The 18,540-nt window shown below is 34.3% G+C and overlaps 1 protein-coding gene across 1 annotated transcript in view; it reads left to right on the forward strand.

Moving 5' to 3' along the window:
• Window positions 1-18,540, forward strand: part of LOC137646248 (uncharacterized) — a 261,911-nt gene that overhangs the window by 155,344 nt on the left and 88,027 nt on the right. The window contains exons 20-21 of the mRNA XM_068379370.1: window positions 2,972-3,117; window positions 13,470-13,587. Coding sequence (XP_068235471.1) covers window positions 2,972-3,117; window positions 13,470-13,587 — 264 coding nt within the window. The remainder of the gene's footprint in view (window positions 1-2,971; window positions 3,118-13,469; window positions 13,588-18,540) is intronic.

The raw sequence follows: 18,540 nt of genomic DNA on the forward strand, positions 1-18,540 counted from the left end.
ACCTTTTTCAGATTGTTCGCTTGTTACTGCACCTTACAATGACTTCTGGTTTTCTTACCAATTACTGTGTGGAATGTGCATGGGAATTGTTTCTGGAAGTTCGTTATCTACATTCCCTTGGTGTATCATTTCAAGGGCAATAAGCGTGATTCAAGTAACTGTTCTTAAAAAGTGTGTTGCTCTTTGGATACCTCTCATAGGAAAGCATGTTTTAATGGCTGCCGATCAAGTTAAATGTGCAAGCACTGAAGGCAACTAGCTATAAGTTCAGGGGAAAAGCCAAGGATAGGCGAGGCTAGTTTATTATATAGCTTTTCATCTTTGGAAAAACTTAGAAGGCCTTGTAATGCATTTAAACAAGCACCTTGAATTGAAAGAATAGTGAGGTTAAATGAAATACCCACTCTTCTTGGGTACTGGTAATCATTTTCTTCCATGTACACAGTGAATTCAAATGTAAAGTACATGCATTTACCTATGGCTGCCATAATTTTGCTAATAGCCCCTTCTTTTTGTTTACCTGTACTTTCTTTGTGGTACTTACATGACTTTGTGTGGTTTGTATTATGATGTCTAAAACTTCTCAGGACAGGAGTGCTTACCCGATTGTATGTGTGTCAAATGTTGTTCCTGGTCAAGCTGTCAAGGGAAAAAAGTTTCTTGGCTAAGACTAAGAAAGCTCCATCAATGTCTTCGGAAGGCAAAACTCTACCATTTTATATCTGTGTCTTGACCCATGTTGTCTCCTTCCTCTTCGTCTACTCTAATGCCTAACTTATCTTCTCACATTCAGTCCTTTTGAAGGGATTGGGCAAATCTGTAGTTGATCAAGCACAACTCTCCCTGTCAGAGGATGGGTGCCTATACCTCTTGTTTCTATTTCTATATTTTCCTCTCCACTTTTACTTCTACTTATGCTCAGATGATGTATTCTTAGGAAGCTATTGAACTGATATGGACAATTTTACCTTCCCAGTAGAGCCTACTTTTGAGCCTTTTTTGAGGATGTTAAGTCATTTCTAGTTGTTTCTGGCTCTACATTACATACCATCCTAGTGGTACTCATTCTGTGAGTATTTTCTATTAATGCTGTTGCTGGTTTTTCAACTCCAACTTGGGTGGTGGTAAAAAGGTTTAGAGAGAATTGGTATAGAGCGCAAGTGAGGAAGCCCATGCATACTCCTTCCTTTACCTTCACATCATAGTCCTCTTGTCTGTTTTTCACCCTTCCCTTCTTTGGATAGGAGAAAGAATATGAAGAAGGCTGCCCTTTACAAGAAGGTCAGACTTCCTTCTAGTGGTTAATACTCTTCTTTGGTGAGGTATGACAGCTGTACAGTTGTTTTGAGAGTTTCATCTGTGATTCATTGGTCAAGCCAGACCACCAATACGTACTCTTCATTGCTACACTATTTTTGAAAGTATAGGAGTGATTTTGACCCTCTCATTTTTACTACATCGGTAGTGCTTGAGAGTGTGTCTGTGCAATCTTTTTTGGTTTCGGTGTGTGTCTGTTCTGCTTCCATATGGAAACCAGTTGCCACAAGTACATATTTCCTGTTGAAAGGCCCTCTGTATAACCATGTGGACCATGGATTCACCCTAGGTATGTTTACTAAAATATGGAATTCAGGAAATGGGGTTTATGTTCATGCTCAAATATTCACTTGTCTTCACATTAATGTTGTCTCCCTAGTGATGGGAGTTAGATCCGGATATTCATGGGTCACAGATCAAAGTCAAGGTCAATTTTAGACAAAGGACCATCTTGGGCTGCATTGGATACCACCAGGTCTAAAAATTCTATGTCTGTGGAACCTACACAGTCTGAGTAGGAGAGTCATTAAGTTCATTCTTTAGGGAAATTCCCTTGAGGAAGCTATCAGGCTTGCTCCTTGGCTGTCTATATTCTATTCGGGGAAGACATTAGAAAGATATTAAGCTGTACCCTGAAGTCTTAGCCTTTGTTAGGTCTCCTTGGTCCCAACTTATGTTTAGCATACTAGACGAGGTAGATACAATGATATCCATATCAGAGAACTTACCATCTTGTAGTTGTTCTTCAAAGCTTCTTTCCCCCATATTAACACATCAGTGAAAGTATTATGCTCTAGAAGACACGGATGGTTCCCTGCAGGTATACCCATCAGTGTGCTGATTGGCAAACAGCCTTAGCACTGAGACTCTTGGAACTGAAAGGATCTCTCTCTTTGTCCTTGAAGCAGCAGCCATGAAATTGGTTACCATGGCCTCTGTCCAGGCAACTTTCAGGACCTTTGGTTAATTATTATGACTTACTTTCCCTTTTCTGGTTTGTTCAAGGAAGCGGTTTCGGAGTTAATTACTTCCTCATATTAGCTGTTTGCAGACTTTTTTCAGCTATAATTTTTCCAACAAAGTTATAAACAAAGTATTCCTGAATGAGTAGTGTATAAACAAATTATTCCTGCATGACTATGGATGAGTACAAATACTGTAGTGAATCATACAAAGGTATATGGTAGTCTACCAAGACAAAAAGCTAGATGAGCCATATAAATGCAGAAGTTCCCAGAGAGACAATTTACTTCTTTTTAGCTTCCCTATTTTTTTCTCTAATTTCAGCTCTTAGTGTAAGAAATTGTACTCTAGCCCCTCTTAGCACATCATATAAATAAAGAAACAGCAAATTCTTTACGCTGACATATATAGGCTTGTCTTTCCCCCCAATTGAGGGAGGTGTTGGTCTCTTTTATATCACCTGGAGGAAGGTGGTATAGGAGAGAAAAACTATTGCTTTTTAAGGTTGAGAAGTAAGGCTTCAATAATGTTAGCTCTGTGATTGTCAGGTGAGTATAGAAATGATACATTTCGTTATCAAAATTTGCCAATATTTGTTTTATAGCAGCCCTATGATTATTTTTTCTATTTTTAAGAGATTTCTTTTGCAGGATAAATAATCTAATTAATTCATCATCTTTTCCTTTTTTAGAAGGGCTTGGAATTTATAGAAAGAGAAGCTGATGTATCCTGTAATGGCATTGAGTTGTCTAGTGATGAGAGTGAGCGTGAAGATGAATATGTCAATGATAGCTTTGTAGATGACTGTACAGAACTTTCTCAGGATCCCAATGTCGAGTAAGTGTCATAGCTAGAATAAGTAAATCAGTATTCATGTTGCTTTGCCGGGTAGAGTCCATTTTAGCAAAGAGCTCGGTGATTAAAAACAAGAATGAATCATTTCTTTCTTGTAAGAGTATATAAATCGCCATTTATAAATTGTATGAAAGATGTGGATATGCTTCTTTCTTTCTTTTAAAATTTTCTCCTTTTCATACTTTCTAAGACCGTTAAATTAAGTTGCTGAATTGATTCAGTGTTAAATACTGTATCTAGACATCTATATATTATCTGTCAACCATCACTTTCCTCAATCTATAGTACTATGTTTATTGAAAAAGAGAGGCAGTGTTTAGTTTTATTTTGTATGTTAAGGATGTAGTCTTCTTTATAGTGTTCAATTTTGTTTTGATTGATGAGGAAGTGATGTGGTAATAAAAGTACAGTAATATTTTTGTTCCATTCTTTTATATTGAGCTAATACAGTAACACCAGATTGGGGATCTGGTTCCTCATGTAAGTAATAAAATTCTGTAAGTAATGTACGTCAACTCGCATATCTTATATAGTAATTCCTAACCTATACTGTTTTACATAACTAAGGTTAGAGATTTATCCAAAAAATTAATTGCATTTAAAATTGTATCCATGCAAAATCACTAATACATAGCTAGTGAGTTATATTTATGCTTTCAGGATATGTGAGTTACAGTACAAAAAATTAATATGAGAAAAAAATATTATAATACATGATGTAAGCATTTTTCAAAAATATGAGTACAGTCATCCTTCAGTTTTTAGGGTTAATGTGCAGTGTGGTCTTCAAGATATATCCTGTGAAAGGCTAGAACAGGGAATCCAATGCAACATAATACCAAAGAAATATTGTAACCCCTGCTCTAGGGGCCAGTGCATCAACATGCATAGCACAGATTCATTGTACTGTATAAGAGAGACCGAGTTCAGGCGCTCTTAAATTCAAACGCAGCACCCAATGCTGAAAATCATCTGCTTTGGGTAACGCCATTATTACATCATCAGCGCACAGCTGAATAAATCAACGATAAAGCTTGGATCCAGTCTACCTGCGCATCAACATGTGCTCAGTCAATCAGTGCCAAGTGAGAGTCTGTTGTCCCACTCCCATTTGCAAGGCTAGGTAGGAGGGTTCTGGAGACCACATAAGGTAATGCTCTTTGACTTAACCAATGCCCCTTCCACATTTCAACACACGTCTTTATTCACACACCAACATTTCCACTGTACTGTCCTAGTGTACTTTTCCACTCCCACAATATTTTCCAAAATCGTAGCCATTACATTCATTGAGTTGCTCCTCAGTACAGTCTTATTTAAAGATTCTAGGTCAGAAAGGAGGAAGGAAAAATAAGGACTTTCTACTTTTTGATACAGCTGTGCAGCTGAAGAGGATGTAATTTTGGTTTCAGACGCTGAAGAAGTGGATACCATAGGTTTTGGGCTAAAGTGGAACTATTAGCACAGCTGTCCCTGAAAATTCATTGAAGGATATTCCAAACTTTTGTGGTCAAACTCGGCTGAGGAAACAAATAGATTGAGGCTACTTAAAGTGGAAGTTTGTGGTTTTCTTTTGTTGCAAACAGATGTATTTGGAGATCCAGAAATAACTCTTATTATCTCCTTAAAGGATATCTGGATTTTGAGGAGCCACTGTCCTTGACCAACTTACAATAATAATTTTGAGTTTTGTTAAGAGTTCAGATTCATACTCCTTAATTTGCACCATGCACTACTTTTACCTAGACTTCTTTTAAAGATTGTGGTAGCCTATGGGAAATGTATCTGCATGACTATCTGCTGGACGTGAGTTTGAGATCCGCTTAAACTCGATAGTTTCTTGTAGTGCTGCAACCTCACCATCTTATTGAGCTTCGGAGAGCCTTTAGGTCTACCTGCTGAGTCATCAGCTGCCATTACCTGGCCCTCCCTAATCCTAGCTTGGGTGGAGAGAGGTCTTGGGCATTGATCATATGTGTGTATGGTCAGTCTTTAGGGCATTGTCACTGTCCCATGCCTCTGCCATTAAGGAGCAACCTTTAATTGATTCAGCAACCTCAAATCTACATTCAGGAGATAAAATTAATGTAAAGTGGGTAGTATCATCTACATATGCAATGAGCTTGTTTTCTAGGCCAAACCACTTATGTGGATATAGTATCAAAAGTAATGAACCAAGAAAATTACCCTGAGAAACACCAGGTATTACATTCCTATACTCACCATGGTTCCCATCAACAACTACTCCTTGCAGTCTATTAGTTGAAAAGGCAATAATGGTATTAAAGAATGACCCACCTCCCAACTGTTTGAGTTTGTAAACAAGGGCCTCGTGATAAACACGGTCAAAGGCAGCACTAAATATAGGCCAACCATATAAACTTCCTAACTAAGGGCATTACATGCTTCAAGGCCTGTGCAAAAGTCAAATTACAAACTAGGGAACAGACGATTACCTTCAGCATATCTATTTAGACCTTTTGCCAAAAGACGTTCAAAAAGTTTAGGTAATATGGGAGCTATGGAAATTTGGCAGTAGTCAGCAGTGCTAGAGTAACATTACTAATTCTCCAACAAGTAAAAAAAAAAAAAAAGAAATTGCTAAATTACATTATATAACAGACAATTTAGGAGCTAATAAATCAGTGGTCTTTATAAAAAAACAAAGGAAAGGACCATTTGGGTCTACACTTCCATAAGCATTAAAGTCCATTAAGCGTGTTTTAATTTTGCAAGACTAAAAAGCTAACTATTTAGTTTATCCTCAGGAAAACAGGAATGAGGAAGATTAATTTTCTCATTACTCTGCTTACTGTCAAACACATTAGCCAAAATGGTTGCATTTTCTATTGGATAGTGAGTGACAGAGCCATCATGCCTAAGTAAAGGAAGAATTGTTGCATCTGCACCAAAGAGTACAGATTTAAAGGTAGCCCACCATTTATGTTCCTTGGCTGTCCCTCCAAAGAATGGCTCCTATAACTCATTTCAGCATGTGTAGCTGGATATATATGTACGGATAGATACTTTGTGGATTTTATAAGACATAGCTTTGACAAAAGAGTAGTCTGGGGATAAATGAAAATGTCTGGGATCATCATTTATTGTTGAATATGAATAGATATTGTGATTTTTTTTCCATTAACAATACTCAAAACTAAAAATAAAGGCTACATATTGATAACATTACGTCTTTATGGTTGCATCCAAACTTTGAAAAGCCATACTGTATATTAAGGCAAGTTATTCACATCTTTTCACAAGACCAGGTTAATTGTTTGGAAGCTCAGAATTTGAGTGTTTGGTCAAGAGAATTTAAAAGGGATCATTGATCTGGATTCATTGGACTTTAGATTGCAGCCTCTGAAATATTGAAAAAAAGGAAAAAGGAAAATTTTTCAATCACATTTAACAGAACCTATTTTATGGTCTTACTGTAGTTATTGATGTTTCAAATATCTCGCATTAGCATATTCATCTTTTAGTGGTTCAGGCTATGCCAGTGTCTCCTGAAAAGTATGTACTTGTTTCTGCAAAGGATCTTTCTTTGAGACCAGTCTTGCTAATTTTCTATTAAGAGCATTGGCCTGTTTAAAGCATTTTCTTTAATTTCAACTGTTTTAAGAAATGGAATGTTTCTCACTCCTCTTTAGAAGAAGAATTCAGAACTTGTTTTTAAAGGATGAGGACTAGTCTCTGGCTTACATTAAGAAACCAAGTCAGGAACCCTTTGAACTTATAGCTCCAAAATTGCTTCAATGGACAAAGATAAGTATCTTAATCATACCTCAGGTAATCTGAGAGAAATTAATCACATTAGCTAGCTGAGAAGGAAATGCCAAGTTTCAGAGAAAAATTTGTATCAGCAAAGAAGTTAACTTGTACTTATCATATCCTTCCACTTAAGAATATTATGAGAAGTGGAAGTAATGAGAAATTGCTTTGTCCAGTTATAGGGCATCAGAATTGTACTTGAGATCTAAACAGATTATGGGATATACATAATCTTACAATTTAAAGATTTTGATGTACTCCTTTTTGAAGAATCTTATTGTGATGCCCATAGACAATTGGATGAAACTTATTGAGCAAATATGAAAGTGAAAGCTCATGATGTTATAGAAGTGGCTACTTCTTTGAAATGTAGTGCAGTAGTAGTGTGCATCTACACAATATGTGCTAATTATTAATTGAGAGAAGTTAAGAGATTTTAATTATTTTCTCTCTGGAAGCTCGGTTATATGAACGTTTACCTCTAAAAAGGAAAAGATTCCTGTTAATTTTTCTTCCAACAGAGATAGGCCTTTAGTAAGGTATTGAGGAAATCTTCAGTCTCTGCATTGCTGTCGGTTTAAAACAACAGGCCCCGTACTTCAGATTTTCCAGATTTAGATGTTTAGTGTTTTTAATGTCTTCTCCTGGATTTGATAGTTATTACTGCATAGACTGTTCAAGAGAATTATCTCTGGGCAATCATGCTCTACATTCTCTTTGTGTCTTGTGTCAGGGACAGTATTGGGATTAAGATTACCGTCTTGAGGGGTGTGAAGGCCTCACTATTCCTCTTATGGAAAAGTCTGTTTCTGTGATTGATAACCAAATTAAAAGTTCAAAGCATAAAAGGAAACTTGCTTTTACTTCAGGGCGAAAGAAAACTAAGCCAGTTAATTGTACGAGGATAGTAACGATAATGGCATGCCAGTACAGTACTGTAATCCAGTGCAGCACTCAAATAGTCTAGTTTTGATGTTCAAAAGATCTTAGCTTCTTTAACTTTTGTATATATAAAATGGCTAGTGAGTCTTCAATTAGAGGCAATAATAATGAACTAACCTGCCTTATTTCAAACCCTAACCTGCAATTTGTGTCTTATGGTTCTATTGCTCCATTCAGTAAGGGTGCACTGGTCATTACAAATTCAAGATCTTTTGATAGAGCCTCGAGTTCCTTATTTACTTTAAACCCATTTGCTACGAAACCCTCTCCTTTTGCTATCCAAGCTACTCTTTGAGACAAGTATATTGCCAAGCAGAAGATCTAATTGGTAGCCTGGATCTCAATATTGCTCTACTCACTGAAGTGAGTGCTCTAAAGCTACCTCCTTTTCATTTGGTGATGGTGTGGCATATTGTATGATTCCCATAGCACAAAATTTATTTGCTAATGTTTTGCTATTAAGAGCTGTGACCCAGGACCTTTTAATTCAAGGCTGAAAGAGGATGTAATTTACTTTTTCTTTTAATAGTATTTTTAATAAACGTTTATTTCATTCTTAAAGTTATATTCATCGTATTTCTTTTTCTGCTCTTTTATATATTTAAAATTCTTGTTATGGTTATACTAAATTGTGCAAAAAGGGCTAGAGACAGTGATTAGATATGTTTAAAGTGTGACATTTGCCCAGAAATAGGCAGACGATAACATTATGCTAGCACTGTCTTACGTGTGTGGGCTTTTGGTGCATACAGCATATATTTCTAGATTTGAGGGAAGGGCTCACCACTGTTTAGTAAATAATCTGGAATAATGATGACTATAACCTTGTAATCCCCTGTGTTGAGGGAAATTACCTCTAATAGCCCATACTTATCCATACTAAAGTACAGTATATTCAACGGATCTCAAAAAAAAAAAAAAAATCCAAGGCGGTATTTCTTTGTCTGCTTTTACGGAAGGTCCCCAACAGACGAACATTCGGAAATACAAACACAAATCCAACTGATAATAGCAAAGATAAGATAAAGAAATACTGTACTCAAATTAATTAAACAGTATATCCTTTAATACAGTAAACAAAACAACATTTGTAATAACCTGATATCTATTTCATATGAAACTCGACTATTTGTTGACTTTTGTAGCTATAAATTATTAGGTATGGAATTCAGGTTAGACATATCGTAGGCCAAAATGTAACAAAATCCGACTTAAAACAATTCAACTCACAAAAAGCTACTTGGAACCTATTAAGTTTGTAAGTTGATATATATATATATATATATATATATATATATATATATATATATATATATATATATATATATATATATATATATATACAGTAGGGTCCCGAATTATGCGAGAATTTGGTCGATGAAAGGCCTCGTGTAATTGGAAATTCGTATATTTCGAAACACATCATGGCAGCAAACAGCAACCTACCCGTCAATTTTTTTTCACTCCATTTCTAGCTTTCTAGCTATATATATACTGTATATACACTGTGTGTGTATGTATGTATATATTATATATATATATAAAACATATATATATATATATATATATATATATATATATATATATATATATATATATATATATATATATATATATATACTGTAGCTTTTATCTTAACAATACTGTAAGAAATCCTTCTTATAGATTCTTTTTATAAAATACTGTACAAAATTTCTTTTATGGATAAATAAAACAATAAAAAGTTGTTAAAGTTTTGATAATTTTATATGACTGTAGTATTTACTACTGTACTATGCATAGCTTACTGTTTTCAGTATTTTCCGAATGATGTAGAATTATTTCCTATAGATACAAAAAACAAAAAAGGGTTTTCAAGGTTTGATACAGTACGTATCTAGCAATAGTTAAAAATTACAGTATAGTACTGTATATCCATGATGACACTCCCACACGTAAACACGGCCACTAGGCGCAAGTGTGCACTAGGCTGCTGTACGATAATCACGCTTTTTTTGCCCTGAGCGGTCATTTCACTAATGGTAATTTTTCAAAGTTAATATAATTTCTTTATGCTTATAATTCGTAATTATAGTTAAAAGTAGGGATATTAATTAAATGGTTGAGTAAAAAAAACAATTAATACTACTATTATTTAATTTCAAATGGCTACATAATACTGAATATTCTAATGGGTTCTTTTTATCTTCAATCGTAAATCTTACGCCTGGATAAGCAACAAAAGGAAAGGAATAGGTCTCTCTCTCTCTCTCTCTCTCTCTCTCTCTCTCTCTCTCTCTCTCTCTCTCTCTCTCTCTCTCTCTCTCTCTTCATATCGTTTCCTGTATAGTTTTCAAATATGTTCGTCATACATTTGTACATTATTTATCCACTTTATTCTCTCTCTCTCTCTTTCTCTCTCTCTCTCTGCGTTTCCTTTCCCTTTATAGTTTTGTGAAATTTCGTTGTCCAGTCATTCGGTAATGAGAAGTCATTTTCGCTTTCGACATCGAAAGAAAACTTTGTTTCTTCAATATACTCATCACTGGAGGATTCAGAACTAGTGCTCTCATTATCAAACAGGTTATCATTATCAAAATCCACAACAAGAATATCATTTATTTCATCTAAAGAAATAACCTTCCTCTTTAGACCTTTCATTACAAAAGGAACAACAAATAACCACTTATGCATGAACGCCCGAGCGCACTGATAGGAAACCAGTTTTCCAACATCAAGCTACCTTCAGAAAAATAGTTGCCAGACATCATATAAGTTTCTATTCACAGTCCCCATATGCTGAGAGTGTTGCCAAGTGGTGATCCTATACTTACTATACGAGTAAAGTAACATCACGAGACTGACGGCTTGTAAAAGGCAATTAAAGTCATGAACGGAATATACAGTTGAAGGCGGTACCGAGTAGATCGTGGTGATCGGTTTATCACGTGGGTGACGATTAACAGGTTAAAAAAAACATTTTTATATAGTTCGGTATTTTCTCTATCCATCCTCTCCCAGAAAACCTTCAAATGTGAATTATCGGAATGTGTGCAGATCTTGGCAGTGCGATAACTAGTTAGCGACTGAGAATGAAAAAAAATAAAAAGCCCGATTGACGAATGACGATGTTGATGAAGAGGATATCGAATACCGATTTTTCCCTAATTGATTTTTTCTACGTTCTGTCTAATCCAATGTACAGTACATTCTTATGTAAAGGGCGAACCCCAACATTTCTTGATGCTGCTACACTTTAATTATAGATATTTTACCACCAATTTATAATCTTTATTTATAATAACATCTTTAGTAAAAGCTCTTCAATATCATTTTCAGGAGTAAATGCGTTTATGATCGACGATGAAACGTAAAAAAAACGTTTTCCTTTTAAGAAGGCGTTTTTTTAGGGAAAAAAAAAACAACACGAAATAAAATTGCTCATATTTCATATATTTTGATTTTCTAAGGATAAATAAAACATTAATTATAACATTATTATTACATAGTACCTGGTAAGATATCTTTTGCCGCAAAAGTTAACCTATAGACAGATGTTAAAATTGGTTAGCGAGTTCGTTATGATCAGCGATGGAACGTACTAAACAAAGTAATGGGTTTGGTTGTGGTGACATGTTTGGCAGTAGCATGATATAAAATAGTCTTTATTTTGATGGTTTTTAATTTAAAGTTTAATGAATAAGGATTTTTCACCATAATCACAACGTAAGTATAAAAATTAATTAGTACAAATATGGAATATTATACATATAGGTGTTGGACAGTTAGGCTAGGCCTAGCGACAAGTTCACACAACAGATGGGCAAACCTTAACATTTTTCATCCAAAACTAGTCTTAAAATGTTTGAACAGAAATCTTTCTCTCACATTCTCCCCCCCCCCCTTCTCAGACATCGGGGAACCATCACCCCCCCCCCCCCCAATACAATTAAGAAAACAATAGATTTCCTACGCTTCGCGGTGCTTGACTCGCGGATTTAGAATGCTCCTCGCAAATACAGGAAAATTCATTTTTAAAAACTATCGATCGCGTAATTGAGGAATCGCGTAATTAGAACACGTGTAATTCGGGACCCTACTGTATATATATATATATATATATATATATATATTTATTTATTTATTTATTTATATATATTTATTAAAAAATTTTATGTTAAGGATATAGTGAAAGATGCATAAAGTTTGAGAGACAATAGCTAGTTATGAATAAAGAATAAAATTTGCCTGGAAAGTATGCTAATGAGAATATATTGTTCTAGCAACGTCTTACTGAAATATGATGATTTTGTCCTTATGATCCCCAGTTTTGAGGAAAATTACCTGTAACAGCCCATACTTATACATACTAAAGTATATTATAGCAATTGCTACCAAAAAAATTTGAAGCCTGTTTTCTCACAGCTTAATTTTTTTTTAGATTTCCTTCTACTTTTTTGCAATAATGACTGATTTTTATCATTGAAATATGGAATGATAGGGAATTTTACTTGCTACAATCTTTATGTTCACATTTTGAAGAAATGGCAAACTTCCATATGAAAAATGGCTGTCATAGAAAGTGATTCTTATACTTTGATAAAATAATACTTATTAAAAATAAAAAGGGATTTTACCTTTTTCTCTGTACAACTTTTAATATAAAATTCCGTTTCCAATGGTTTTTAAATAAAAGAAATCTGTTTAGAAATAAAAAAGTAATAGTTTCAAGTAACCCCAAAATAACATTGTTTCAATAGGGTCAACCTGCTCCCCTTGACTGTTAGAGTGTCTCATTTCTTTACTAGAGGCATAAGTCTATTGGAAGGAAAAATATGGGAATTTTTTAAGTTTAAGGGTAAAATTTGATATAACTGATCTTCCAGAGAGAAACAATATGATCATCAGGTTTTTTCTATAGAAATAATTTTATTATTCAAATTCTATTATTTAAACTGTTTGGCTCTTAGTTCAGATGTAGTAGTAAATAAGATTTTAAGGTTGTTAATTTTTCTAGAAAATTTTAACTTTTATGGATAGGTTTAGGAAGTGAATAAAGTAATCGGTAATATTTCAGATTATTGTCACAAGTTAAGTGCAAATTTTATTTTAGAGTTTTGGGAATTTGTTCAGGTTACCCTGATTAATTGTTATCCTTATAATGACAATACAGTATTATGGACGATGGTTGTTTTTAGTTTGATTTTATTTCTATCAAATTCAAGTCAACTGTAAGATTGCTTTTGAAAAGTTTAATTTTACTAGTCAATATGTTAAACTTTGTTTATTTTGCCCAGTTACCACTGTTCCTCCTATGAGGGCATTGTCGTATTCCAGACATGAATATCAGGAAGTTTCACTGTGGCTATGACTTTTATGCAATTGCTTTTTCTAAAGACGAAAGAAATTTCAAAATGGCAGGAGTTGAGAGGGGATGCTTCGTGGAAAAAAGAATTGCCACGCCTTTCATTTATCTATTTGGTTGACCTTTTTATTTATGAACTAATAGTTTATTAAATCCTAGTAATATTGAAATAATTGACTTTGTAATAAGAATTGTGTTGCTGTTGTCAAGCCAGTCTTTAGGTGATTGATCTTTCAAGCTCCAAGAATTCTAATCTTATAAAACTATTTTACAGCATTAAAGCTGTATATCTGAAATCAATTGTGAGTCCTGTGAAAAGAGAAAATAATAAACGTCTGCCCCCTGTGAATTGCCTGTCAGACACTGATGAACACAGTGACGAAGTTGATGAGGTAATGTATCATCTTGTGTATTTCTTTCATTTAATGCTATACAGTATAATACTACATAATGAGTTTCTGGAACAAGAGAGATTTTGACTGTGGGTTTAATGTAGTTCATTCCTACCAGAATCATGTTTTTCAAACATTTGTTTCCCTACAATCCTAAGGCTTTTAATATTTCCATTATATGTTTGATTCTACAAATGTTATTCACATTGGAAGAAGAAAAAGATGATGTGCTGCTCCTGGTTGGCTGGTCATTGGATCTTGTTCAGGATTGCCATGTTATTTAGCAATTAATCTAATTGGTCATTTGTTCCCATGTGAATACAAAACTTATCATTCTTTAAATAGGAGTATGACTTCAGTACAAGCAGAACAGCCATCAAATCATTAACAAGGTACAGTAGACTCTCCTTAGCTGCTGATTCAACTATATGTTATTGGACTTTTTTATGCCCTTTTGATAAAAATACATGCTGGTAAATTACTTAACGGTGGCGGCTAAACTGAAAACATTAGGCGAAACTTTCAAAACACACAAATTCATTACCATTCAAAGAGTAGGCTGCTGTAAAGTTGTTTTTCAAGTAAAAAAGAATGTTGACCTTAAGGCTAAAAGGATTTTCCATTCTTTTCTCCTTTTTATATACTCTTCATTTTTGTTATTAATGTATTTTTATTGTTCATAGTTTAGTTTATACCTCATACCCTTATTCCACATTATTTTATTCTCTTTCTTATTATTATCCTTATATCCTTTTATTCAGTATTTCCAAGTATATTCTATCTATTTATCTTATTTATGCCAATGGTTAGAGTATTAATTTTATTTAATGTGAAAAGCTAAAAGGTTTCTCCCCTTCTTTCCTCTTTTCAGTTTCCTTCTCATTCATCTTTTCATGTCTGCTATTTACACTGTTTACTGTTTATTTCTACCTGTTTGTTCCTTATACCTTTCCTCATTCTATTTTATCTTTATAAATTATTTTTTACTAAATTTATATAACTCAGATTTTGTAAAGATGAATTTATTTCATAAAAATTTTGTGAAATTTGTTCCCAGTCATTTGCTGAAAATAAAGTTTGATGCTTAAAGAAATAATTTCCATGCAACTTATTTGTTGACAAAAGATTTTTGCACTTATTTGAAAATGGCTATCTAAAGATATCTTAACAATTCAACCTGAAATAGTTCAGCTATCATTAACAAAAAATTCAAAATTTCTAACAAAATTACAGCTGACAGAAAAAAAAGATGTCAGTGATGACATAGAGTCCGTAACTATAACAAACAACTACTGTAAAGAAAAATTTAATTTTTGTTTGACTGTAGTGTTTAATAATTCCTGTGCATCTCTCTCGATGTTCATATTGCTTCTTCTCCAGCAGCCAGGTTTAATCAACACTTACCTGTAATATTTGTGAAATTTTAAAACTTTTCCCATTTTCTTTCACTTTTAACAAATACATGCCATTAAGAAAGGAGTAGAGCCATTAGCAATTTGTGGTAGGAAGCCCAGGTTGCAGCATTAGGAAGTATATATTTAGGTTGTCTATGTCGACTCATGGAGAATGCACTAGCAATAAAAGCACTTTCAGATTGTTTACCAACTGTGTTTAAGATGTCCTCCAATTGTTTAGTTAGCAATTATTGCTTAGAATGTGCATGGTAATTATTTCTGGGAGATTATGATCAGCTGTCTCTTTGTGTATCATGTCGGAGGCAATTTGGTGAATTAAAATTGTTTTGAAGATATGTTTCACTCAGTGTGCCACTCAGGAAAAAGTATGTTTCAATGGTTGGCGATCAAGTTAACAGTTGAAGGCAGCACAATAGGAACTTTCTGTTAGTTCAGGGGAGAGTCGGGGAAGACTAGGCTAGCTGATTTTAGCTGGATGATGATGATATTGATTCCTTCACCGTTAGACACACAAGTTTAGCCATCTTCGATATAGTGATGAGCTTCCCAATCTCTTAACATCACTTGCTCTCTTTGTTAAACTTCAGAAGTCCAGTGAATCCTTCCATTGTCTTGGTAATTTTGGTCCTTCTCAACATGTTTCCAAACCCAACCCAATCCCTGATAGCCATTTTAATTCATATTTCATTCAGTAAGGGTTATGAATGTTTTCTGCCCTCCAAAGATTCAAAAGCTTCACACAGAGCCTTAGGTTATTAAATACTTGTACTTCTTTCTGCTGCTAAACCCATGCAATATCACAATTCTAGTCACTATTAGTCTAAACTAGATTGTAAGGCAGAAGACTGAATGGGTTGTCTTGCTCCAATATCCTTCCATTTCTGAAGTAAGTGCTAATCATCAGTCTCATATTACTTGTTGATATAGCATATTGTATGATTCCCGTAAAATTTTGAGAGATGAATGAAGTTTCAACTAATTTGGATTGTATTATCATGATTCAGATGAGTGTGTTTGCCATTTGTTTGCATTGCAAGCTAGTGTTCCATTATTTAACCGGTTAATATAGGCATCATTAAATCCAAATCTAATATGAGTCTACTTGTTCCTACTGCTACCTCCTTTTCAAAAGGTAAACAAACCGAGAAATTAGATAATGTTCATTCGGATTCTCCTGCGGGGCAGAAAAATAGAGACAACTCAGAATCAAGCAATGAAAGTGAGGAAGTATTGCTGGCTATGTTTGCATAATCTTATTGTTAAAATATACCCTAATAATGGTTTAACCCTTTTAACCCCAGGGTATTTGGAAATTTTCAACCCTTAACCCCCAGGGGTTATTTTTTATTTTTTCAAGCACATTTTGCAGTATATATTTTTAAAATTGCTCTAACTGCCTTAATTTTTGTCATAGAGAGGTCAGGTTGGTCTCATTCTCTTGGAAAATGCCTGAAGTTTCTCAAAAAATTATCAAAAATATGCAAAAGAAATTTTAAATAGCAGTTTGTTGCAAGGACGTACCGGTACGTCCATGGGGGTAAAGCGATGAGTTTTGTGAAACTTATCGGTACGTCCTTTTGGGGGTAAAAGGGTTAAGCTAAGTCCAAAAGTATCTTATCCTACCAAATTGGATACAGTTGGCTACTTTCAAGCCATTTTACACATGACATCTCATGTGTTCAGAAAAAGATTGGAGATTCAGGTTCATGTTTAGTGCTTAGACCCCTCATAATGCAGAGCATGCTAATTGATATAAGACTAACCAATTACCTGACCTCGTCTTGAAGGGAAATGCAGAAATGCAGTAAACTGTCTTAACCCTTTTACCCCCAAAGGACGTACTGGTACGTTTCACAAAACTCATCCTTTTACCCCCATGGACGTACCGGTACGTCCTTGCAAAAAACTGCTATTTAAATGTTTTTTTTTGCATATTTTTGATAATTTTTTGAGAAACTTCAGGCATTTTCCAAGAGGATGAGACCAACCTGACCTCTCTATGATGAAAATTAAGGCTGTTAGAGCAATTTAAAAAAAAAAAATACTGCAAAATGTGCTTGAAAAAAAATAACCCCTGCGGGTTAAGGGTTGGAAATTTCCAAATAGCCTGGGGGTAAAAGGGTTAATCCAATTATTGCGCCTCATAAAAGAACATCTCTAAATTCAGGTTATGCATTAAATGGTGATCACTATGAGTTAGAATGGCTATATAGTTTAAAATTCCAACAAACTATTCAATATGTTTTAATTAAATTGTTTGTATGTATAATATTAATCAATTACCTAACTTTGTTATAAAATATAATGCAGTCTTGGAAGTTCTTTCATTACACTAATAAACAAAAATTGTTAATACATGGTCTGCCAGGTAATTTACCTGTAGCTCTCTGTGCATAAGAGTATGTGAAGTGTTATTGGAAGGATTTACCGAGTAGTTATTTCTAGCATTTCAGAAATTTGTTTTAGCAGAGAAGGCTAGGCTCATTGTTAAAAAAAGAAATGATGACAGTTAATTTATTTCACGCTTATCTATGAATACGGGGTTGTATTTAATATTCCTAGATCAAAAGTAACATACATACTACCACTCTAAACTTTTTCTTTGCTACAGGCTAACTAGTTTGGTTTCATTATTTTGGGATTGTAATGCTGGTGATACACTGTTTTTTTACTTCCAGTTTCAGATCTTCTGTAGTTTTGCTTGTTATAATATTTATCAATTTATGATAGCCGGGATGATGACAATAATGACACGCCTCCACCATTAGACAACAAAAGTTGACTTATCTGTCAATGGTGATAAGCATCACAAGCTCTTGATTCCTTTGTTAAACTTCAAAATTCCAATGATTCTCCCTTATTAATGGTAATTCTTGTCATTCACACCCCATTGCCAAGCTTAACCTAACCCCCAAGGTCAATCTAATATTAGTAGCGTTTCACTCAGCAAGGGTTCTGAAAGTACGCTGCGCTCTATAGATTCAAAAGCCTCACACAGAGCCTAAAAATCTCTAAACATAAAAGAAACGCTTCTTTTAGTTCTTGGAAAAATCCAGGAAGACCAAGGTAGTAGATTACAGTGAGGAGGAGGATTATAATGCTTCTCAGGCTAACACCAAATTATCAGGGGTTGACACTAATACTCTTCATAAGCTTTGTAATGAATTTGCTTAGTATATGTAACTAAAAAAGTCTAACATGCCTGGAAAAAAAAGACATATTCTAGCCTATCCTTCCCTGATCCAAACCTTAGGCTGCCTCATCAAGGCTTGCCAATGGGGTTGTAATGTACCAGTCAGTAACTGTTCTCATCACGACTCACAGTGCATTATTGAGCCATTACCTTATTACAAGCCTCAATCTCTCAATTTACTTCAGGACCTTCTATTGCAAAACCCTCACATTTCATTGATCTAGTTAAATCTATACGATCTCAGGCAGGTAATTGGAATCCTTCCACTGAAGTAGAATATCAGTAGTAACATTTATATACATTATTAATAATGATACATATCATATGATTTCTATGGAACCATGT

The sequence above is a fragment of the Palaemon carinicauda genome, chromosome 1, assembly GCF_036898095.1.
Source record: "Palaemon carinicauda isolate YSFRI2023 chromosome 1, ASM3689809v2, whole genome shotgun sequence".
Taxonomy (NCBI): domain Eukaryota; kingdom Metazoa; phylum Arthropoda; class Malacostraca; order Decapoda; family Palaemonidae; genus Palaemon; species Palaemon carinicauda.